The 23,007-nt window shown below is 45.1% G+C and overlaps 2 protein-coding genes across 2 annotated transcripts in view; one reads left to right on the top strand and one right to left on the bottom strand.

The window, feature by feature from the left end:
• Positions 1–2,412: 2,412 nt before the first annotated feature.
• Positions 2,413–8,720, top strand: DOLPP1 (dolichyldiphosphatase 1; the record flags this gene model as incomplete). The annotated part of the gene is made up of 7 exons (XM_009866667.1): positions 2,413–2,513; positions 4,073–4,157; positions 4,426–4,525; positions 5,353–5,451; positions 6,738–6,866; positions 7,470–7,559; positions 8,058–8,720. Coding segments are annotated over 7 exons (641 nt in total), but the record flags the coding sequence as incomplete, so codon positions are not given.
• Positions 8,721–13,294: 4,574 nt separating this feature from the next.
• The window catches only part of CRAT (carnitine O-acetyltransferase), a 12,111-nt gene continuing 2,398 nt past the window's right edge, over positions 13,295–23,007 (bottom strand). The window contains exons 4-14 of the mRNA XM_009866666.1: positions 21,014–21,067; positions 19,845–20,010; positions 19,131–19,305; positions 18,458–18,636; positions 17,323–17,423; positions 16,758–16,877; positions 16,165–16,287; positions 15,645–15,780; positions 15,107–15,169; positions 14,615–14,752; positions 13,295–14,187 (exon numbers count right to left, since the gene is read on the bottom strand). Coding sequence (XP_009864968.1) covers positions 13,972–14,187; positions 14,615–14,752; positions 15,107–15,169; positions 15,645–15,780; positions 16,165–16,287; positions 16,758–16,877; positions 17,323–17,423; positions 18,458–18,636; positions 19,131–19,305; positions 19,845–20,010; positions 21,014–21,067 — 1,471 coding nt within the window. The 3' untranslated portion in view covers positions 13,295–13,971. The remainder of the gene's footprint in view (positions 14,188–14,614; positions 14,753–15,106; positions 15,170–15,644; positions 15,781–16,164; positions 16,288–16,757; positions 16,878–17,322; positions 17,424–18,457; positions 18,637–19,130; positions 19,306–19,844; positions 20,011–21,013; positions 21,068–23,007) is intronic.

Here is a 23,007-nt window from a genome sequence, read left to right as displayed (position 1 = left end):
GCTCATCTAGCGAGTACATTTATGATGGTGTTAGTGAGCTCCTGGTGTAGCTCCCAGGGCTCAGCCAAAGTGCGGCCCTTAGTCAGTGCACAGCCATTTATTTGCCTCCTCCCCTAGAAAAAAAGTGCCTTCAGAATATGAGTCTGTTTGATTGTTGTTAGCTGCAGTAATTTATGAAATATTATTAATGCTATCTCTGTTCTATTTAAAGTTGACAGTTAAAATGTTTGGGGAGCTTTTGTGTTAAGAAGTGAAGGACTTGGTACCCTGCCTGCCAGGCAGTGTCTGGGAGCGATGGTTTCTGATTCTCTGCCTCAGGTTCAAGTGTGGGTTGTGTGCTGGTGAGATCTGGGTGGCTTGATTTATGGAGTATGTTATATAACATCATCGAGGATCTTGAGTTTGGTACTGCTGGTGCTATTTAAATGAAGAGGCTACTTCCTTAAGTATTCTTCCACCATCTGCACAAGAAATAGAACCCCCCTGAGAAGATAACTAATCTGGTTTGGTTTCTGCTTGACAAAATTATAGCTTTTAGTTTTGAAGGGCTGAGCCTTTATGTACCGTGGATTAACAGACTGAATGACCTGAAACATGGTGATTCCTCAGTGCTGAGCTATCTTCAGTTTCTAACACTGGAATTGAGACTGTTGGGAAGTATTCCTAGGGAATTCAGGGTAGTTTTGATTGTCTGGTGGCTTGTCTCCTAAATTCCCTCATCATTTAAGACAGGATTCATTTTGTTGAGAGTTTGTGATTTATGTAAAACCATAAGGGGATTGACTCTCTCTTGTCAGGTAACTGATGCTGTCACTTCCATCCACTTGGTGTTACCGTGATACATCACGGTTCTGCTCTGAGAGCATTTGGAACCTGCCTGGTGCAAGGCAAACGTGCCACACGGTGCAGGAAAAGCTTCAAATTCAGGGCTGACTAAAGCTTTTTAGGTTGAAACCCAACTAGAACCTCACTTCAGATTTTGTCCTTCAACCTTTCCTAATTTCAGTGGTGTTGCAGGTTCCCACATCTAACCCAGAATCTGAGTTTCAGGAGGGATCTGTGCGCTGTACCTGATGGAACCACAGCTATGTGGCAATAACTTCAGCAGATGAACTTTGTAGCACTGCAATAACTTTTTTTTTTTTTTTTTTAAAATCAGTTCCAGTATTTAGAGGCTGAGGTTAAAGTCCATTTTGCCAAGTGCTGTTTTAAAATGTGGGCGCGTGGGCTGGGGAGACTCAGTATCTTGCAGTGGAATTGGTCTAGGAATGAGTCCAATGCTCAGCCTTGCAGAGGCATCCTGTTTCCTTTCGAGAGGAGGAAGGATAAATTTATGTGGAGGCTGATCCTTTTGTCTTCAGTGATGGGATGGAGAAGATCTAGTCCCTGAGAACCGATATAAAAAGTACTTTGTCTCTTCAAGTTGCTCACTGGGTTCATACTGCATTTTTGTAGTGGCTACTCTCTTCAGAGATTCTGTGATGGGTCGTTCTTGCTCTCCTGATGTGAACTGCTGATCTGGGAGGAAAATTACTGTGATAATTTTTTATTTCCTCAGAATTTATGGTGACATATTCTCCCCAAACACTTCTCTATGAGTCCTTTTTCAGGGAACGGAGGCAAGAAAAACTTAGCTCTGAATACACGGCTGCTCTTTACTCCTATTTGCCTACTTCTGTGTCTGTGATAGTTCAGGATAAAGATTTTGGGGTACCTTATAATCTCTTGGGAGGTCCCATTGCTGCTCCCGAATTCTCCTGGGGGGGATAACTAGACTAGTAGCTATTTGGGGTAGAGGCCCAAAGTCACTTCTGCATGATACAAGTGGGCTACTGGTTAAAAAGCTGATTCCTTTTTTTATCCTTTATCTCCTGCTATGTTTAGCTATTTATTTCCTCCCCATTTTGCTAATGCTAGTGTTCCTGCAGACACATGGTGAGACAGATTAGGGAGCTGATCCAGCTGAAAACTAACCCCTTTTAGTGAGGGAGTGGGGAAGGATTTGTTTGGGGAGCGTTTGCTGGTAATTGCTGGCACAGGGAGGCAGTATGAATGAGGGGGAGGGAAAGACGCTGCCTCTTGTGCAGCACCCTGTGCTTATGTTGGATTAAATCGACTCTGGGCCCACACCCGTGGTCATTGTTGTAAATTGGCTGGCAGTAATCGCTGCTCAGCGATGCCAAGCTCCCCTTGTCCCTGGTTTTGAACCTGCGTGCAAGCACTGCTGTCTTCCTGGGCTCCTCTGGGGCTGGAGCAGCAGGAGGCAGTGAGGCTGCCAAGTGGAGACTTGCTGCAGTGCCGAGTTCGCCCCTCTGCTCCCAGTGATTCGGGGCATCAGCCGACCTGCACGCTGGTGGCAGGCAAGTACCTGCGGAGCTCAAGCTGATTTGTTTCTCTTATTTGTTTCTCTAGGTGATTTCTCTGGTCAGCTTTTAGCTTATTTGAGTCTTGGCCCAATATTCATTATTGTTGGCTTTGTAACACTCATCATATTCAAGAGAGAGCTTCACACGGTGAGTCCTTCCCTCCTCCCAGCTTCACCTTCTGACATAAGTGTTTTCCTTTGTCACCTGGTCCTCCTGTGTTCACACTTTGTTCTCTCTTTAAAGAGCAAGCTTAGGTAAGGTGCTGATCTTGTCAAAGAACAGTGCGGGAGACACTTATGACCTGTCCCAGGGTAAAAGAGGGGGATGTCTGAGGAACTCAAGAATGCTGTCGCCGAGTGGGAACACTCCCGAGATCCAGCAGCAGGCTCTGGCAAGATGGGCAGCATATGTGGGAGGTGGCATCTGTAACTCAGGAGAGTGGGCTTTCTTTGAACTGAGGCAGAAAAAGGAGATATAGAATAAAGCCTAGAGATTCCCAAGGGAGCAGATCTGTCTGTAAGGATGGCTTCCCAGCTGTGAGTCAAGTACCAGGGACAGAAGAGACTTGCTTCTCTCCAAATGACCAACAAGGGACTCTTTTGTGGAACATAATGCTTTCTGTCTGCTCTGAAGGGTAGTTGGGAAGCAGTGTTGTGGGTGAATTCCCTTCAGGTGGTATAAACCTTTTGTAACATTTGCCCTCAAATAAAATAGGGGCCAATGAAAGGATTTTGGCAGCAGATTTCTAATATAGGGCCATGGTGTCAGGAGGCTCAAGGGACCTGGGAACAGGACTTCCAGGTTATTAAGCTGATGCTAGCTGGGAGAGGCAGCTGCAGTTTCAGCACCTCAAAGGTTTCTTGTTGACCCAAAACAGAGAATGAGCTAGAGCACCTGTTTCACAAATTTGTATGTTTTTGAATGCAGGGGCTTGTTAGATGTTGATAACGAGACAGGCATTGAGGTTGATTCTCAGTTCTTTATGTGGGGAGTCACCGTTGAGCTGGAGAGCGACGCTCGCTGGCTTGCAGCAGCCTGACCCGTAGCTCAGGACATAGGAGTGAAAAATGGCTTCATCATCTGGAATGGGACTGAATGTTAAGGAGGCAGAGTATCGTCACCAGCTGGGAATTTGATCACAGCAGCAAGACTGATTTAGGAGAGGTGTATGGAGTATGGAATTAAAGAGTAAAAATAAATGCCTACCAGTCTGGCTTGGTTCAGAATGTGACTTCATTTTGGACTGAAGACGTTAACTTCAAGATGAAATATTCATAGAGGGAAAAGCCAGAAAGCCTAAAAAAGTCACCTTTTTTTAAAGCTTTTTACTCCAATAAAAGTGTGTGCACTCCCCCTGTTGGTCATCAGGGAAAGAAAATCCCTTAAAATTTGCCCTGTTAAGATACATAATTTTCTACACTTGCTTGTGGAAGAATGCTAACAGAATTGCTATGCAGTGTCATTTTTGTCTCTTTCTGTATATTATCAGCTGAAAAGCTGCATATACACAATGTGTTGCCAAATACACAAAGTAGGCTGAAAAATAAATGCTTTTCTTCCTCAGGCAGAGAATTCTGAAGCCATTTGTTTTAACTCTAGTAGTCAAAAAAGAAAATTAGAAACATATGGTTTGGGGTTTTGTCAACAGAGCCTGGTAAGTAGATGGATCTTTTAAATCGGATGACACAGCTGTCTTGCCTTCACAGATCTCTTTCTTGGGAGGGCTGGCGTTCAACGAAGGAGTGAACTGGTTAATGAAAAATGTAATCCAGGAGCCTCGGCCCTGTGAAGGTACGGTATGGCCTGTTGGTGTCATGGTGGCAGTTGAGTTTTGAGTGGAACGCTAACTGTGGGGGGTTAGAGGGTATTTTCCCCTTTGCCTCATGTTGGCTTTGGATGTTTGGGTGTAAGGAGGCTGGTAGAGCCATGTTCACGGTACACGTCTCTGCTCACTCCCGTGCACATACTCCAGCAGAGCGATCTGGCTTCACACCTGGAACATCCCAGCTGCTACGTACAGAGTGGACCTTGACCATACTCTTTCTTCTTCTCTTCCCAGAAGCCCATTCAACAGTGACCACAAAATATGGGATGCCGTCCAGCCACTCCCAATTCATGTGGTTTTTCTCTGTCTATTCCTTTCTGTTCCTTTATTTAAGGTAAAAATGCAATGTCAGGTTTTGGCTGTTAATATGTTTGAAACACCTGAAATAGATGGCTCCCTTGCTGCGTGCCGCTTTGGTGGCGTGCTGGAGTTAAAGCTGAGGAACTGCACAATTTCCTCTGGCTAGGGTGGATGAAGCATGTCTGTCTCGATCTGAACGCAGGATGGTAGTTACCGTTGCTGAACACTGAAGGGTTTGGGTGGGCCTCCTGCGCCTGTCTGGGTACAGGTCTCCTGATTTGCTTTTTGTAAGTGTGAGGGAAGCTTTTTTTTTGGAAAGAAGAGCTGCTTTCTCATGTGTCTACTCAGCTTCATCGGTGGGGTTTTGCGCAGTCTTTTAGGTAATACCTGCTGCCCACTTGCATGACCTTTTAGTTCATCTCCCTTAGCAAGTACTGGTTTTACATGCTGTGCTGTGCTTTTCTGAAGTTCTCGCTGGGGCATGGCTCTGTCTTGTGGCTCCACGTGTGGAGGAAGACAAAACTCACAGTTCCTCCTCGCTTTGTGCACGATGGAGGGACTCTGATGTCTTGGCTCCCTGTTGCATACGCTCGGCATCTGCCTTTCACATCAGTTGCAGTAATTGTGAGCATTCCGCCTTCCATCACAGCAGTCCCCGTTAACTGTTGGAGAGAGAGGGAAGTGTGGCTTTCTGGCTTCTCTGGAACTGCTGCCAGTGGGACAGATTGCTGCTGGGATAGTATCGAGCTGCCCGTGACCCCACTGGAGTAGAGCTTCCCTAGGGTTTCAGAGATAGTGAGAACAGAGATAAGGACTGCTCGGCTCCCTGCCACTGTGCTAATGGCTCTCCATCTCTTTCAGAATGCACCAAACAAACAATGCGAGGTTTCTGGATTTACTATGGCGACATGTGCTGTCCATCTGCCTCGTCACAGTGGCTTTGCTAGTCTCATATAGTAGGTATGGAGCAATCGTTTGTCTTGTGCTCTCATACAGTGCTGTGGCCTCCAACAGCCAGCAGACGCGTCTCTCCTTATTTCTTAACTAATTCTTGACAACCGCATTGTACAAGTCGGAGCTTTGCAGATATTGCTGTGTTGCCACAAGACCCTTCAAATACGCAGAGGTGCTACAAGTGTGGCGCTTCACAGAAGTGTTTGTCAGACCCAAGATCAGCTGAGCTTGTGCCGATTTCCCCATCGGCTCCGTTGCCACGCTCCAGCCTCGCTGCCTCGCCCTCTTTCCAGCACTAATCGTGAAAGCCTTGCGCCATGCCTCGGCACACCGGCATCTGCAGCATGTGGATTGCTACAGTTGATCAGTTGGATTGTTTTGCTTGAGCGTTTAGTTAGTAAAAACATTTAGAGCTTTTTGACTTGCAAAAATTTAGTTGTGTTAAGATGAAGAAAGAAAAAAGAAACTTTGATAATGATTTTTCTCCCTGTAGCAGATTAAAAAAAAATACACGTATCTAGGTGTGCACACACATATAAAATGAGCTCCAGCAATTGGAAATTGGACAAATTAGTTATAGAAATAAGGCCACGTTTTCCACAGGAACGCAATTACCTGTTGGCATAGCTCACTGTACACTAGAGCTGATTGCTTATTACTGGTTATTTTTAAATTCTGACAGGACAATTTCATGAGAGATATATGGTCTAATGCAAATTAAAAAAATGAGGAAATCCAGTGGCCTGTGCTAGGCAGAGGGTCAGATAAGATGGTCTTAGCCCGTGTTCATGGATACTTTAACAGACCATTAATGGCCTTTCTGAATGGCAGCAGTCACGGGGAACACACTGTGGCAGTGCAACCTCCATGCTGCCACATTTGAGAGCAGCAAAATGATAACAGAAAAGGCTGTATATGTTCTTAAAAGCATTTAAGCTCCAGCTTTGGTGGCTGGGAGGGGACTTTTTTTGTTACTGACTTCAGAAAAGTCAGGAACCAACAGTAATAGTTCCTCAGCTAATCCAAAGATACACGAAGAAGCATGTAGAGGGTTGTTAAGCTCAAACTAGAAGCGCTCTAAGCTGAAACTGCTGTGACAGGCAAGACAGTTTTCCCCATTTCCCTCCCTTTCTTTTTTTTCCCAGCTTTTTAATGAAAAAAAAAGATAGCCACTTTTAACATCTGGAGGATAACTTTCTCAGAACGTCTGGGGGTCCAGTGACACATCAGCCCTAGAGTCGTGCCTCCTCTTGTTTTAAAGCCTGTCTGGTGACTCTTCTCTTCCACCGCAGGGTTTATTTGCTTTACCACACCTGGAGCCAAGTCTTATATGGAGGTGTAGCGGGAAGTGTAATGGCTGTAGTGTGGTTTGGCTTCACACAAGAGGTATTAACTCCTCTCTTCCCAAGGATAGCTGCGTGGTAAGTATGTAAAGATACTTCAGGCTCTCAAATTTTAGTTGTAGCTGTGCAAGCCCTGACTGTAAATGTGCTGCCCAGACTTCTACGAACCGCCTAAATTACAGATGTCGGAAATGGGAATTCCGGGGTTCTGTTCCAGTTTCGCACACTGACTGTTGTGTAACCTACTTGTTCCTCCATGTTTTCCTGTGCATGCATATACAAAGGATCATATATCCTTGCCTGATGTGGGTGGGAAGGAAAGGGAATTGAAGTGACCGTTAGGTTTGTAAAGTCTTTCTAAAGTCGTGAGGTGTGACAGAGCGCTGGAAAAGCTTTTTCAAGCAGAACAGATCTGTGGTCATGAATGTTTAATGACTTGGTAAAACTGGAAAGCCATTTAAATGTAATAAAGTCTGGAAATATTTTATAAGGAAAGGAAAAAAAAGAGGTTTTTGATTAAAAATAACACGGAGTCCTTTTCCCAGCCTGAAGGGTAATATAAGGGAATAGTGTTAAGCACAAAATCTGTGCCAGATGTTTTGGGTTGTTTTGATCAAAATTGTGATGGGGCAAAAAAATCTGAAATTATTTTCCCCTTCCCACCACCTTGTCCATTTGCAGGCCAATTTCAGAGTTCTTTTTAATCCGAGATACCAGCCTCATTCCTAACATCCTGTGGTTTGAATACACAGTCACGAGAGCAGAGGCAAGGTAAGTTTTACTGGGAGGTGGAGGAGCTGTAGCTGGGTTGACTTGTCAGATGTAGTTATTAATTTATTTTCTGATATGTAGGTATTAATTTATTTTCTAATATGTAGGATAGCTGCTGTGGGTAGGATAGTGCAGAGTAAAGAAATAGCAAGTTGTAGGTTAACTGCCACACCTGGAAGGTGAGTCTGCTGGGAAGTGTTTGGGATTAAAGAATGTTTAATTTAAATAGTATTTCAGCTCCCTACTCTTTTTTGTTAAGCAAGCATTTATAATTTTGCACCCACGTGGCCCACTTAAGACACAGTGGGTGTGCCAGGACTGTAAAGAGTTGGAGAGACTGAGCTCCCTGAAGAGTGCGGCGGGGGCAGTTGTATTTTTGCGCGGAGCAAAGCAGAGCCTTCCCCTCGTTCCCCAGCTCTTTTGCCTGACGGTTTGCCTTGGTGCCCTGCCCTAGAGCCGGGGCCACCGCTCTGACCCTGCCCCGTGTTGCCTTTGCAGAAACAGACAGCGCAAGCTGGGTACGAAGCTCCAGTGACTCCAAGCGTGGGGACCAGAGTGCACGTTTTAACGGAGACAAGACAAGAGCAGAGAGACCTGGGAGCAGCAAGGAGCCTTTTAACAGATGGACCAAAGGAACAGGCAGGGACCATACCCAAAACCTGAAAGCCTTTGCTCTGCTTTAGCAGCTAGCTGGATGCTCCCTGATGCATGTGGGACCGTGCCGGAGTAGAAACTCATTTTCAACACAGATGCACATTGCCGGTTGGAATGTACCATCGTGTCTACGTCAGGGGAGGGGGGAGAAAATGCCTGGTGTCATGTTCGGGGGAGGGGAAAACCAAAAATGAATCCTTTCTGTGACTTTTTTTTTTGGTTTTGTTTTTTTCAGCATGAAATATACACACTATTTATTTATTTTTTTAAATGGAACTATTGTTTTTGGGGTGGGTGAGGCATTGATTGTGTGTTTTTGTTTTTGCTTTTTGTTTGGGTTTTTCTCTTCGGAAGAAGATGACAAAACTAATTGCAAGTCCATCATGCCTAATTAGGGCTTTTAATTTGGAAAACAAACTTCTTAGGAGGGAGGGAAATTAGGATGAGGTGACTTAGGCAGAAGGGAAAGGAAGACTTTCTGGCTTCTCTGCAGTCAGTTTGGCAGATCAGAATCAATTCCAACAGCACTTTGTACAGACAGAAAGAAAGTCTGAAGATGTGACTTTTAACACTAGTGATGGTTCTGCAGGGAAGCCTGCACGGATACCATTAAGGGGAGTGTGTGTGTAAAAGGAAAAACTGAAATATACTGACTTTATTTTTTTTTTTTTTCCAACTGCTGCTCCTGTTGTGTAATTAGCAAGAGTGTCTTTCTCGGAATCTCTTCTAGGTGGCAAGATTATCATACATATCTCGTGTTTATTCCATCTCTTCCTTTATACTTTTATTACCTCAGGGTTGCTGTGATCCGTACAGCTTCCGCTGTACTGAGCGTGCTGCCGACGGCACTGGGAAGCCCACTGGTTATAAGCAGTGCTGTGCTCCAGGAAGAGTCAGCCCAAAGCCTTACCAAATTCAGTTGCTAGTCTCTGTCTTAAGCACTGGATTTTTGGTTTTTTTTCCTTGTTTTTTTTTTCTGTTTAAGCTTAAGGAAAGGATTTTTAAGAATGAGTAAAGTGACAACCATCAATGCATAACAAGGCAAATGACTAAGAACTAGTTCAGCTGCTGTCTGAATTATTTCTTGAAGAGTCCTCTTAGACTCCAGCTGTGACCTCGAGTAGTGAGGTTGTCCTAGCAGAGGCTCCTATGGTTCTTACAGTGGCTTGGTCAGGGTTCTGCAGTAGTTAACCTTGAATGCTGAACTCCTACAAGCAAGTTTTGCTTGCCATCCTTCTTCCATTCTGATTCTTCGTTTGGCCAGTGAGCTCTCTGGGTGCCGTGTCTCTGTGGGAGTGTGCCTGCCATCTGTGTGTGCTGGTGATGCCTCCGACTTCTGTGGTCCATGAGTTAACCTGGCAAGGGCTATACTCAAAGTGCTTCAGGGCTGTGCATGGACACTTTCTGTATTTCTAGTATATAATGCAGCAGTTCGAGTGTAACTACAGAGAAGTATTTATTCAAAGCACAATTGACTTGAACTTTCACAGATAAAGGACAGCTTCTGAACTGGCTCAAAGCTCATCGGGTGCCTTCGATGCAGTCATGTGAGCAGAGGTAAAAGTGACTGTCACATCTCGGTCTTGCTGCCTGTTTTACTATCTCCACTTTAATCAGACTCCTGCATTATAAAGCTGCTTGAAGTGAGATGTGTTTCTGTTCATCTTGATTATTTTTATTTCTTTTTTTAAGTTTTCATCTGTGCCTGTTGCGTTTGGAGTTTGTGTGTGTTCCTATGGAGCGGGAGCTGCTGTAGAAACTGTTGGACAACCAGAGCGCCACCTGCCAGAACGCAGTGACCCTGATCTAGGGAGATCAGGAATGGAGGCCATTTAAATTTCTGTGTTTAAGTAGCTACGGCTAGCAGACTTCACTGTTTGCAGTTGTTACAGCAAATATTTTCTTTTTAAGAACTGTTTAGTATTTGCATAACATGAGCAATCCTGTTAACATGTGAAGGACCTGAGCACTGGGTCTGCTTTGAAGGTGCGTTCCTGCAGCTTTCCCAAGGATGTTTGATGACTTAGAACAGCTCTGCTAAAATGGGACAGGACATCAGATAGGCCATGTGACACAGTGGTACCATATGTTTCTGTTTGAAAGCCGGTACTAATCACTTATGTCTTGCAAACCCGTTTATTTTCTCTTTATATCTCTTGTAAGTTAACTTATAAACCAGAAGGGAGATGACAGCTCTCTTCCCCGAGGACAAGGGTGAAAGAGTGGATGGTTTGAGCAGCGGTGAGCGCTGCCCCAGCCTCTTAAGCTGTTCTGACAGACTGCTGCAAACACTGTAAGTGGAAGCACCTGGTGAGAACTAGAGCATAGGGAAGAGATTTCATCTCCTCATGGAGAGCTGTGTAGTGTAAAAACTATTCCACTTCACGTTGCCTTCGAACCCAAGCTTCCTACAGTAATCCTAGGAGTAAGGGAGAAGAAGAGCTCTTGTAAGACACTGTAATAAACTCTCCTCTGTTCTCTGTGAGTTGTTTGTAATCTGCATCTTCTGCTGTACCTTTCCAAAAATCTTTGCAATACTTGATATAGTAGAAATTCCTTAGTGATTCCATGGATTTTCTTAACTAAATGGTGCTGCGCAGGGAAAAGATTTGAGCTCTGCCTTATTACCCTACACTTGTATGAAGTCTCCTGCCACTAGTTTTCTGAAATGGAATATTTTCTTTGGAATATGTGGCTTTGCAAGCAGATGCTTTCTGTTCCTCCCCTGTACTCCAGGGACTGGATGGAGATACAGGACAATAAAAGGAAGGTGACAGAACGCTGTGGTTCGCTGTTCTTGCTGTCCCCACACAAACATCCTCCGATAAAGGTAGTTACGTAACTTTCGCAGTGTCTTAAGGAGATTTAAGCCGTTTTTGTAGCACTTTTCTGTTTATTGTGTTACAGTTTATTCAAAAAAACATTTCAAAACTCTGCATGACATAGATTACACTACTGGAACAGTATTTAACACAGCTAACCAGCAAAGCATGCAACACTACCAGGCTGTGTCATAAATTGCACTCCACCCAAGATCAGAGTATTTTCAGTCTATGCATTTCTTAAATTAGTTGTTCCGAATCAGTAGTTTTTCTGGAACTTAAATTTCTTATACTTAATGTGTCTCTAAGACCATGGACATCTCCTGATAGAAGAATCAGAAATGGGAAGAAGAGTATTCAGTAAGTCCACACCGAAAAATCAACAAAGTATGAATCAGAAGGACGTCACATTTTAGAACTTGCACAATAAGAAAAGACTTTTTAATGGGAAAAAACTTTCTAATGATCTTCGTGTCCTTTCCAGAGCTTCAAAAACCAACTTCATTTATCTGAATTTTAGTTCTGTATATCATTAAGGATGCATTAAGTGGTTTGTGAATCTTGTATCTCTTTCAGTGTGATAGTCTGCTTCTTGCAGCTGTGCTGAGCTGCAGCTAGCGCCATACCCAGATTTAGATCCGGAACAGATCAATCCCATCTTCTGAGATAGTCACAGCAGCTTAATCTTTAATAGGCACTTCCCTTTGAGAGCCTTCCCCTTTGAGACTGAAGGAGAAAAGGGCCAGTCTCAAACACTTCAGTGGCTGAAGGCATGGCAGGCAAGGAAAAATAACCTGTCCCTTAGCAACAGAGGTCGATTCAGTACAGGGGGTGATTCCTCTGGCAAACAGAGTTGTTGGGTTTTTTTTTTCAATGGAAAAGGCTCCATAAATGCCAGTGTTATTCCAGCAAGGTTTGGTCTTTTATGTAGTGTTTACACAATTGCTTACACTTTGATAATACTGAGTATCCTCTTGCAGAAGAGTCAACAGAGCAGGGATGCTTGCTCACAGGTTTGTAGTGCTCCTGCTGGCTTTGGGTTTTTTTAGACTATCTCATTCCATTCAGGATTCTTCGCAAAGATCAACTAAATCCATGTAGATGATATGAGAGTGGCATTTCATACAATCACTGGCTGTGCAGGTGAGTTTCAGTTAAATTTTCCTTTTTAAGGTTTATTTAGGTATAATATAGAAGCTCTGAAATATCCTTTTAGGAAAAAAAAATGCAGTAGTGTTGGCTTGTGTCTTTCAAGAAGCAAATCAGAATTACTTTTATTTATTTTTAGTGCAAATTTCTTCATATATGTTCACCAAGGCACTTTGATCACATCCCTTGCTGTTCTCTCAGAAAGGTAGCAACTTTGATCAGGTATTTTCTTGTTAACAAAACAAGCCACCAGACTCCTAATGCTTCTTGTTTGTGGTGACGTCCCAGCAGCCACATTCTGAAGAGTGTGCAATTTAAATATTAAATTCCTGTTGCAGAAATAGTGCTAGAATTCTTCATTACCATATGGTTTTACTAAATCAAAATATAGTCAAGAGCTTGGATTCTGGCAGATTCACTGAAGTTGTGATTACAAAAATTCCTGTCCTATGAGGGTATGTTAATGTTTATGTATAATCTGCTGCCATCTCAAGTTTGTCACCTGAATATGAAAATGCCTTCACAAGATTATTTTCTCACAGAATAGAGCTGGCACAAATCTGAGTAACATTTTGGTTAATAAAAAAACTCCTAGGAGTGGCAGAAAAGGTGCTGTAGGAACAGTGTCTGCCACAGTGCACAACCATCTCCCGTGCCCACATGTTCTCAGCTTTCTTCCTGCTTTTCAAGGTCTTCTGCCCGAGAAAGAAGGGTAATTCCTGCTTTTCCTTTAGCTCTAACAGATTTGAATTCTGTGGATCAGAAATGGCAGCACGTCCTACAGTTCCTGATCAGAAACATTCTTATTTGTCCACAATTATGTTGTTTCTGAAAGCAACATGTTGGGTTAATATGGGTGCCCTGAAGGAGACTAGGCATGTGTCCTACTAAACAGAAGGTCGGCATCTTTTTCTTTTCTTTGATTCCCAAGAAAGGTACAGTGAAGCACGTGTCCTGCTAAATGCGTAGGCAATCCCTTCTCGGCTGTGCTAAGAGAAAGCCAAAGCTAGCAAAACCTGTGTGAGAGAGTTTTGTAGAAGCTTAGGGCGGGAATAAAGCTTTACATGGAGCCCAAAGATCAAGGGCCAGGACCACAAAAGCAAGCTTAACAGTTTGTAGCAAATGATACTCTGTTGTTAATAGGGTCAGTGCAACAGAAAGGAGATCCCAGCATCCTAAAACGAGGGGAAGGGGAACGTTCCTGGGCCTGTAAATCGTGTAAGGATTGGACTGCCTGGGATAAGTGGTGCAGTGCACGCTAACAAGACTGGATCTGTTCCGACTTCAGAATTTCTTTTTCCCCTTGTCAAAGTTCAATGATAAAGTTTTTGCTGTATCAGTAGAAAAATCTTCAGTCAAGTTTGAAAGACGCTGCACTCTTCAGAAACCAGCAAAGACTTGGCCTTACAGTAGTTCCATCATATGATAAACATTCCCTAGTTTTCCTGGAGAAGAACTACCTTTCTCACCAACTGGATTTAGATACTGGTAAGGACTGTGCTTTCTGTATTCCTTTACAGTAAGTCCCATAAAAATAGTATTTCAGTCCTCTTTGAGGACAGGAAGGTGCACTTTGTGTTAACGGGAGAGGACCAGTCCGTTCTACTTCAGCTTAAAATTGTTCCTCTCACCGCGGAGTCTAACATCTGCAGATGACTATTCTGTAGCCTCCTGCTGAAAACAAATAGTAGATGCCACCTGAGGTTCCGTCATTTCTTGAGGAACTGGGAGCTTCAGTGCACGAGGGACAGCCCCTTTTGTTGGGAGTTTTGCATCACGTTTGCCTCTTACAGTTTGGATTTGGGAGCGGACTGGAGCAAGATCCTCATGTCGAGCAGCGCTTTCTCAAGATAATGCGCCATGCGGGCTGCGTTTGTGTCGCTGCAGCTGTTGAAGGCAGAAATTGCAAAGTTGATGTGTTCATCCATGGGGTTGTAACAGATTCCATAGCCATCTGGAACCACAGGACCGAAACACATCACGCAGTCTGTCTTTGCTGGGACCTGTGGAGACAATGTGATTAAGAACTTCAAACCAGTCAGAGAGAAATGTAGCCATCAGGTGCTAACGGCTCTGTCAACAGCAGAAGAAACTGCCTTCTCACTAAAATGCTCTCAAAGAGGGTCTTTTTGGTCAGACCCACCTACCACTGTACGTGTGCTGGATTCTACCCTTTAGTATTGTGTTTTCTGATGCCTTTGCAAAGGACTACTTGGTTGTGGAGGTTGGGGTGGTTTTTTTTACAGGGTTGAATGGGGCTGTGCCAGCTGTAAGATCATTTCTGCAGCTTGATGGGATTGGTAGCAGGCTTAAAAATTTCTGTCCCCAAATGAAGTTCTTAATGGAAGGGAGCGAAGGAGAAATGCGGAGAAGAAAGGCAATGAAAAGAAATGGAGAGAGCACTTCTCTCTTAGCTCAGATGAGTCTTACCTGGCTGGTCGAGAGATTGAAGTGCATTGCAGCAGCATACGCGGTGTCCATGAACAGCTCGGGGATGCTCACGAGGTCCTCGATAGCTTGAAGCTTCAAGCCTAAGAGGTGACGGTCTATTGCATTGCCTCTTATCGCCTGTAAGGAAGGAACACTAGATTAAAGCCTGATTAGCAGGCAGGTGAGCAGAACTATCAGTTTCTTTGGGTTAAAGAACACTAAAAAACCCAGCAACAGCGACAGTGCAAGCTGAAGCTATTTTCATACTTGATTCTCTCTTTTTATGTCCATCGCAAGGGACACTTAAACTATTAGCTAGAGAGAAAAGATTCAGGCTGAAGCACAGACCACTCTCAGATCAGAGTTAGACCTATGCAACACCACCAACAGCCATACCAGAATGTCAGCAGAAAGTTCTTAAGGTCTTGTCTTTCATGGGAATCCTCCTTTGCTAGGTAACACCCCAACTCTGGCTGCATGGAGGACACTCACCATATCAGTGTATTCCCTGTGGGCCTTGGTAGCTCTTCTCAGCAAGTCTGCTTTCTCCTGGTCCTGGGAACACACAGATCTGTCTGTAAGTTTTTCTGTAGAAGGGAAAACCTTACTTTGGCTTTTCCTCTAGGATGGAGGGCATTTCTGCCTTGTGTGTCTCTACTAACCAGTTTTCAGATTTACTAAATTTAATGTTTAAATCATTTTGATTGGCTGCATCATTTCAATCTAGAGTTCTCCATCAGTATCAGAACTTAGTTTGAGTAGCTAAACTGACTTTTAGAAGGGACATACTTATTTATTCTTGGTGGGAATAGAAATGTCCACATGTTGTTTCCTAGGCTTTCAATACACATGAAAGCCAAATGAAACCCAAGCTGTGTAACTATGTAACTCCAAGTTATGTTTTAGCTCAACTTCCTATCAGGTGCAGTGCTGCTTAGCTGAAACCAGCTGACACAGGGTTAGCCCAAAAAGCAGCTTTCCTCTTTATCTGGGGTAGAGTCTTCTTATTCCACTTCTTCCAGATCCTCACCGATTTGTCAGGGCTGTCCATTGCTTGCACAAACTTAAGAGAGTCTACAGAAGCGGAGCGGATGGTGTCCGTGCGGCCCAGGCGGAACATCCTTAGCGATGCGCTCTCGTATGTGGAACAGGCGTGGCCATACATCCTGGAAGACGAAAATCACGGAAGTGAGTTTGCTCTGGGAGAAACAGCCTGTTGTGAAACAGAACAACTGCAGGGGGTGGGAAGATTTTACGTGAGCAAGTCCCGCTGACTTCTGACGCTTACGCACACACGGGTAGATCTCGCCTGTTGCTTGGCAGCTGCCACAAGTAAAATCTACTGTTCGGTCCCAGTGCTTGGGGAAAACGTGGAACTTAGGAAGCAGGCCAGAGCAGCCTGTGAGAGACTTGTCTCTGCAACCTGGACTAGATGATCTTTTGAGGTGCCTTCCAACCCCAACATTCTGTGATTCTGTGAACCTTTATCAAGCTTACATGTTTGAGTCTGATGGTGAAGAGGCTGAGAAGCTCCCTGTTGGTGGTCTTACCTGTAATATGCCAGCTGCAAGGCCAGCTGGATAAAAGCATCAGGACTAATCTTCTCCGATTTGGGGAAGGTTTTTCCAAAGTGGTGAAAGACCATGACTTTGATATCCAGGTCTTCGACCATTCTGTAAGGAAAGAAAGAGTTCTTTTGCCTGTTGCTTGTTCTTGTAACAAAGGTATGGATTTGCTTTCCCAAGGCTCAGAGAGAACGGGCTGTCAGGATCTGACCTGTGCAGGGCAGCACCGCAGAGATGAGCTTTTTATGGCCACTGCTGAAAAATCTTCATGAGGATAGATTGGCTCATGTGTGTGTGCCTTTTTATGCGCCACTATCCCTAATCCTAATTAGATCCAGGAAAGCCTTGCTCTTTCTCAGTAAATGGGATGGATGAGTAATTTCTCCTTTCCAGCACCTTTGACTTTATTTCTGCCAGGTGGCTTTAGTGTGCTTTGGAGTTAGGTTTAGTGCTGCTGACCCAAGAAAGCACTGGGAAAAGTCCCTGGCTGCAGTGGAGGAAGCCTCATTTAAACTAGTGACATGTTCCAAAGGGGACGAGTACTCCCTCGGCAGCCCTCTCCACTGTTTCATACTTACATGTTGAGGTTCTGCTTTGCATCCTCGATGTCGTTCTTGATTTCTGGGGTGATGTTAAACCGCAGCTTTTTGGGCATTGGCAAAGGAGTTGCAGGCGACCTTACTAACTCAGGTTTCTTCCTGCATAGAGAAATGGTTGTATTTAACCAGATCTTTAACATGACACTTGGCTAAGCACACCAGAACGTGGGTACAAATGCACAGGAGCACTTCCCTAACACCTTGTGACACTAGTCACAGGCTGAAAAATTCTTTGCAGTGCCACTACAGTGTTTTCTGAAGGGTCGTGAATTAAGTGTCTTCTGAAAGAAACACCTCTCCCAGGCGAAAGTTCTGTCTGAACAGTGCAATTCCCTGAGAATGGAAGCAGTAGTAAAACTTTTCCGAGTAGCCTGGCCACTCAGTTCTCATCAAGGATGCAACAACAACTGCAATACCTGATTAACACACCACTACCCTTCCTCCAGAACAAATTCCTAGGGGTTGAGCTGTGAAGAGGCCTGCTCTTGGGGAGCATCTCCACCTATCTCCAACACTAGGGAAAAGCAGAGGAGGCAAGACTCACGTGTACTCCACGACGTGATCCAGAAGAGCCACAATCGGTGGGCCTTCCGAGGGAGCGTGCTCGTACACGAGACCACAGGAGCCATCTTCAGCGATGATGAACTATGAGAGAAGTGTGAAAGGACAAGGTTGAAGACAAACATCCAACATGTGAAGCAAAAGCTATCCGGAGAGATGTTGGCATCTCACTGCTCTGAGAACGGACAGCGATCCTGTCCTTGCACGCTAGAAAGGTAACACAAAGGTCTCGTTTAGCAAAACAGCAATGGAAGCCGTTCAGCTGACCTAGGAGATCTGAGAGCACTGTTATAGTTTTGTAAAATTAACTCTGTGTGTGCCTGACAGATACATTGGTGTGCTTGTCCTGGCAATACAGAGTGGTTCAATGGGTTTTGATTTACTCAGATGTCTAATAATACAGGAATAATATCATCATGTGCTGGCTTACCCTTACTTTTCAGTTAGCTGGAGCATCTAAGCTTTATCCCATCAACGAAGAGTTCCAAACAGGAATAAAATAGCAGAAAGCATTATGAAGAGTTGAGCAGACAGGAAAAGAATCTTTTAAAACACCACTGCTGCTCTCCACAAGCCAGGATATACCAACTAATGAAGGAGAAGCTTGAATAGCAGCTGCTCTTGAAGGATCTTGACAAGATTGAATAGGAAGAGATCAGAGGGATGCCGTGGGATAGCAGCTTGTGTTTGAAAAAACAAAACAAAAAGCCCATTGGGCAGCTTCTGGCAGAAAGAGGAAAAGTGACAAGCCTAGAGGAGATACAAGGAACAGACCTCCCTATGTTTGGGCTGCCTCCACGCAGACAAGGCATTGTTCACTGCAGGCAGAAAATTGATTTACAAGGAACACAAAGAACTGCTACACTGAATAAGCGTGGGCAGAGGCAGTAAAAGCAAAGTCCCTGAGGCAGGAACGACTGCTCGCTGTGACTGCAAGGGAAACCACAGGATCTCACATTGTCTGCCACCACACCTTGTCTCCCCTATTTCTCCACTCCCTTGATATGAGGAAAATTTCCTGCAGAAGGTTTCTGGGATTTCCTGCACCTTTGTAGTCTCAGGAAAAAACATCTCCTTCAGACCCAGGTCTTCAGCATCTTTAGAGCATCAGCACGTACTTGAAGGGTTTTGTCGAACCATCGGTTCCCACTGTTCCAGCGACTGCCTCCGCCGTGCAGCATCTGAGCGGCCACTCGGCTGCTGTAGATGTCCTCGGACACCCGTGGCATGGGTGCATCAAGGCAGACAGTGCAAATGCTCTTCTCAATCGTACGCACGGATTCCTTGTTGGTCTTATCTGGGAGAGAAATTAACAGCAAGTAAGGAAGGGGAGTTGAAGAACTTGCATTTTAATTGGAGGGAGATTGAAATGTGGAAGGGCAGGTTTGAAGGACCCGGTGCTGGATTCCCGTTGTACCTCAGTGCAATACTGGTTATTTACGGGTGTGTACAGTTATTACAATAGCAGCCAGCTGGGTTGTTACAGATGTGAGTGTGCTACATTCACCCTCCTTTTTTCATGTTTCTTACATCCCACCCATTTGCGAGGCAACAAACTTGAGGATTTGGGGTCTAATGAGCCAAGCCTCAAGACCTCACCCGTGTGCTTTCCAAACAAAAAATAACAATACTTTGCAATAAAATCAGGTTGTTTCTTTGAGGTAGAAAGCTCTTGTCATCTGTCCAGAACAAGCTGCCAAAGGAAGGAACTGAGCAGAGCACAGCAGTGAGGTTGGTGGTCCAAGCGTTTGTGGTGTTTGTTAGCGCTGGCACATTAGGGGCTCTACAGACCTTTCAGAAGGTTGTTGTAGGCTTTTGCCCAGCTGTTCCGGTGGTTGGTGGTGAGGATCCCCACAGGTTCTTTGTTTGTTTGGAGGGAGGTGTTCCAGATCTTCTCCAGCTGAATGAAGAGCTGGTCAGTGGTAAGAGGACTTCCGTCACTGTTGTAAACTTCTAGCTCAAAGAACTGAGGATGAGAAGAACAGACAAGGACAGAGACGGAACATCAGAGAAGATCTTTATTGTCCAGTCCCAGAAACAGGTAACAGCTACTTTCAGAAGGTAAGACCTGACCTAAGGACTCAGCTTGTAAGCAGACCTTTGAAGGATGCTCAGAGTTGAGAGACTGAAGTCCAGTTTCCCTTGCAGGGCATAAATACAGTCCAGCTCAGAAACTGTGGTAGTGAGGGCTGCGACACATGAGGAATCCCTATTTCTAAGACTCAGCTGTGGTGATATCCAATTTCCACTTGCAATTTCCAATTCCAGACGTGATCTCTGGGCTTTAAGATACAGGAATTTGCAGGCCAAGAAACAAAGGAAGAGAGCGTTGTTCTGCCTCATAGTCTGTTGCTCACATGGCAATCCCAGCTGTCGGCCTGCTAAGGCCATGGGGGAAAAAGGAAGCAGGAACAGATCCCTGCTGTTCTCTTTCTTCTGGGCCACAGCTAGCTGAAAGGGACAACTGCATCTACACAAACCTCAAGAGCTCAGCAGCTGCCATACCTGAAAGTTGTGAACCACTGTGACGTGTCTGGACTGCTTTGCGCCTTTGGCGTAGTTGACAATGGAGTCCCGCTTGGGCCCAGGGATGCGGCAGGATGAGAGGATCTGGTAGTACTGGTTCATGCAGAGGGGCTTCCCACCCATGTACTCCACTGGAAGGGTCTCACTGGAGAGCACAGCAAGGTAAGGGAGAGAGAATGCAGACTGGTGAGAAGGCCTGCACTCCCCACACGAGACAGGCGTTGGCTTAACCCTGCAGCTGCTGTCACTTAGTCCAGCAAGACGTAAACGTGTCAACTGTGCTCCATTCCTAACGGCTTTCTTAGTAGGGGCTATAAAAATGTTGGCTTCTCCTGGCCTTTCATTTGGGAAGGGGAGAAACAGTATCCTCTCTGTAACACCAGAGAAACAGATCTCTGTACCTACTACATAGCTTAGCACGCACCACAGTGTCTGCAGAGAGCAATCCAGGGCACAATACACTGAGAGATTTCTGGTTCTCTGTGAAACGGCAGAAGGAATTTTTCAGCTGTAATTTTGAGTGGCGAGTGTCTGAAATGCTATGTGTGACTCGTGAGCTAGGCTGGGACTCCATCAATCACTTTGAGCAGTCATATCCCAGCTCCCCTCCTCACAGCTGGCCTTGAGCCTTGTCTAAATTTGGATGTAAAGAGGTGATGCTGGTAATGGGTCGGTAGACATATTTTTGGAACATAAATAAGGCACGTTGAGCAGAGCTTTGTTGGTGATCAGAAGAAAAAGGGTAGGGAGGAAAAAGTTGCTCTAGAGTTCATCCCGTCTGGCTGGGAGATGAGAAACACCAGAAACCCAGAGAAACACATTCCTGCTGCCTGAGCTGTGACTTGTTCTGTGCGCAGACAGAAGTTATGCAGCTCCACAGGACTGTCAGTCAGGCTCACTCCCTCTAAGCATGTACACGTGCCAATGAAAGTATTAATGTAACACAGCACATGAAGAAAGAAAAGTAAATTTGCTTTTTTCCCAGTGGTGGTGACCTTGGCAGCGAGCAGTGATGTTGATTACAGTCTCTTGTCAAATATGTGCTGTCTTCTCCTGCCTTGCTGTTTGGAAGGGAGATTTAGTGACTAGGCTTAGCCCCTCTGTGACAGTAAAGAACAGATGAGAAGTCAGGAGGGTCACTAACTCACTTGTCGATCATGGTCTTGAAATCCAGGATGCCCTCAATCAGCTTGGCAGCAAACCTGGAAAAATATCAAATGTAACAAGTTGAGATTTGAACACAGAACATCTGGGGCTGAGAAAGTAGCTGAGGAGGGCTAGCAGAGCTTCCCTCTACTCCTTAGGAAAGTTCAGCCACGCTGGGGTTGTGCTTTGAGAAGGCTGGATAGTTGTACAATGTAGCACTTTGATTTTTTTTTTATGTACCTTACTGCATAACCAAGGAATTCTGGGCAACTTCCAAGAAAGCAGGGTTCAGTCCAGATGCATAAATGACCTTCTAAGAGCAGCACTTTTTACTGATTTGTTGTGATTTTATCGCATCCTAGTTCTGACTCTTAGCATTAAAACAGCACCAAGAGAAAGAGGATTTCTGCCCTTCCCTGGCCAGGGGCCACCTCTGAGTTTCAAGCCAAGATGCAGCTCTTCCTCCCTGCACCCAAACCTCACCACTACTGACTTAGTTCTTCTGTTCTTCAGAGCATTCCTCTGGCATTGAGGGATCTGAAACAAACGCAGAGGCGCTGCGTGCTGACACTGAGGTGTTGCATTTACCAGGATCAACATAAACACTGCCAGTGCCAGCTCACGGCAGGGAGGGAGGCTGTCACAAGCCACATCAAATTGCTTAGCTGAGAGTGACAGGTTGGCCTCCTCTGATCCGGGGACTCCCACCCACGCATGGGAGGAAGGAGGCAGAAGGTCACTGTAGCAAGAGGTTGAGCTTCAAAGGCTTTACAGAGGTGCGAACATTTGGCATTTGCAGGCAGTGTCACCCAGATTTGCTCAGCCTGCCCTTCCCTAGGAAAGATCAAAAGACAGAACTCCAAGAGCCTAAGGGCTGTTAAACAAATAAGACACCTCGCAAAGGAGTTCTCAGTGAAAATTTCCCAGCATTACTGCAAAACCTGAGGAAGTCGAACAGCTGGGAAACAACAGCGAGAGAGCCTGTGTTCCCTTCTAGCCAGCAAACAGCCTGGGAGCAGAGTTAAGGCTTGAGGGGCAGACAGGGGAGAGATGTCAGTTGAGTTGTTTTCAGTCAGCAGTTCTGCCACATTAAGGGAGGGAGGACTCCACTTTGTACACCTGCCGTCTGCTTTCTGAAACTTGAGTCTCAAGCCACGCTGTCAAACTTTTTCCTGCAGCCACACGCTCTACAAACACGCATTTAGGCTGTATTTTACATGAGAGCCCAGATTCTCATGCAGCTGGTTGGGGCACTGGGAGTACTCCCGATCCTGTTTACTATTTGGATAACTGAAGAGTGAATAATATGAGAGAGAGAGCTTTCAAAGCTCTTTGTCCAATCTTGTGCTGTCCCTGTAAGGCTGCTCCCCTGGTTGGCACTTCTGATCTGCCAGAGCGGTGCTGACTGGTAACTGTGGCGAAGGTAACTGTACAAAGGTCAGTGCTAAAGTTTTGCAGGTGGATTTAACGCACTCGTAGTGGTGGTTAAAAATTAAAGGGAGACCACAAACAAGAGAGGATGGGGCAGAAGCTTGGAGTGGAGGGGCTGGTCACTGCTAAGCTTCCCAAAGTAAATCTCAAGTAAAATGACACGAAAGGGGACGGTCCCCTGCAGGAACAGACTGAATGACAGTCCCTGCAGCAGCTCCCCCAGCCCTGTGAACAGCAAACTCCAGAGTAATTTCTGGTTTGTCTCCTTCACAAGCCCGAGCTACTTTTTTATGCCTCCTTTAACTTCACACACAGTCTTGGGTGTCAGATATATCCTCACAATGCTGCCAGCCAGTGATTTGGCCATCTTGCAATGAAGATCTGTGCTACAGCAAAGACTAAAACACCGATTTTTAGTCTCTGTTTAGTACTTGAACCGCTGGACTCTTTGGTTTTCATCCCTGACGAAATCTTTAGGCTAGTGCAACCCAGAGTTTCCTTACAGCCTGGCAGCCTTCTTGCACAGCTCAGACAGCTACCAGGCTTGGAGACCACGTAATAATTA

The sequence above is a fragment of the Apaloderma vittatum genome, unplaced genomic scaffold, assembly GCF_000703405.1.
Source record: "Apaloderma vittatum isolate BGI_N311 unplaced genomic scaffold, ASM70340v1 scaffold15333, whole genome shotgun sequence".
Lineage (NCBI taxonomy): Eukaryota > Metazoa > Chordata > Aves > Trogoniformes > Trogonidae > Apaloderma > Apaloderma vittatum.
Note: the sequence above shows the minus strand (reverse complement) of the source record. Positions and strands in the feature narration are given on the sequence as shown.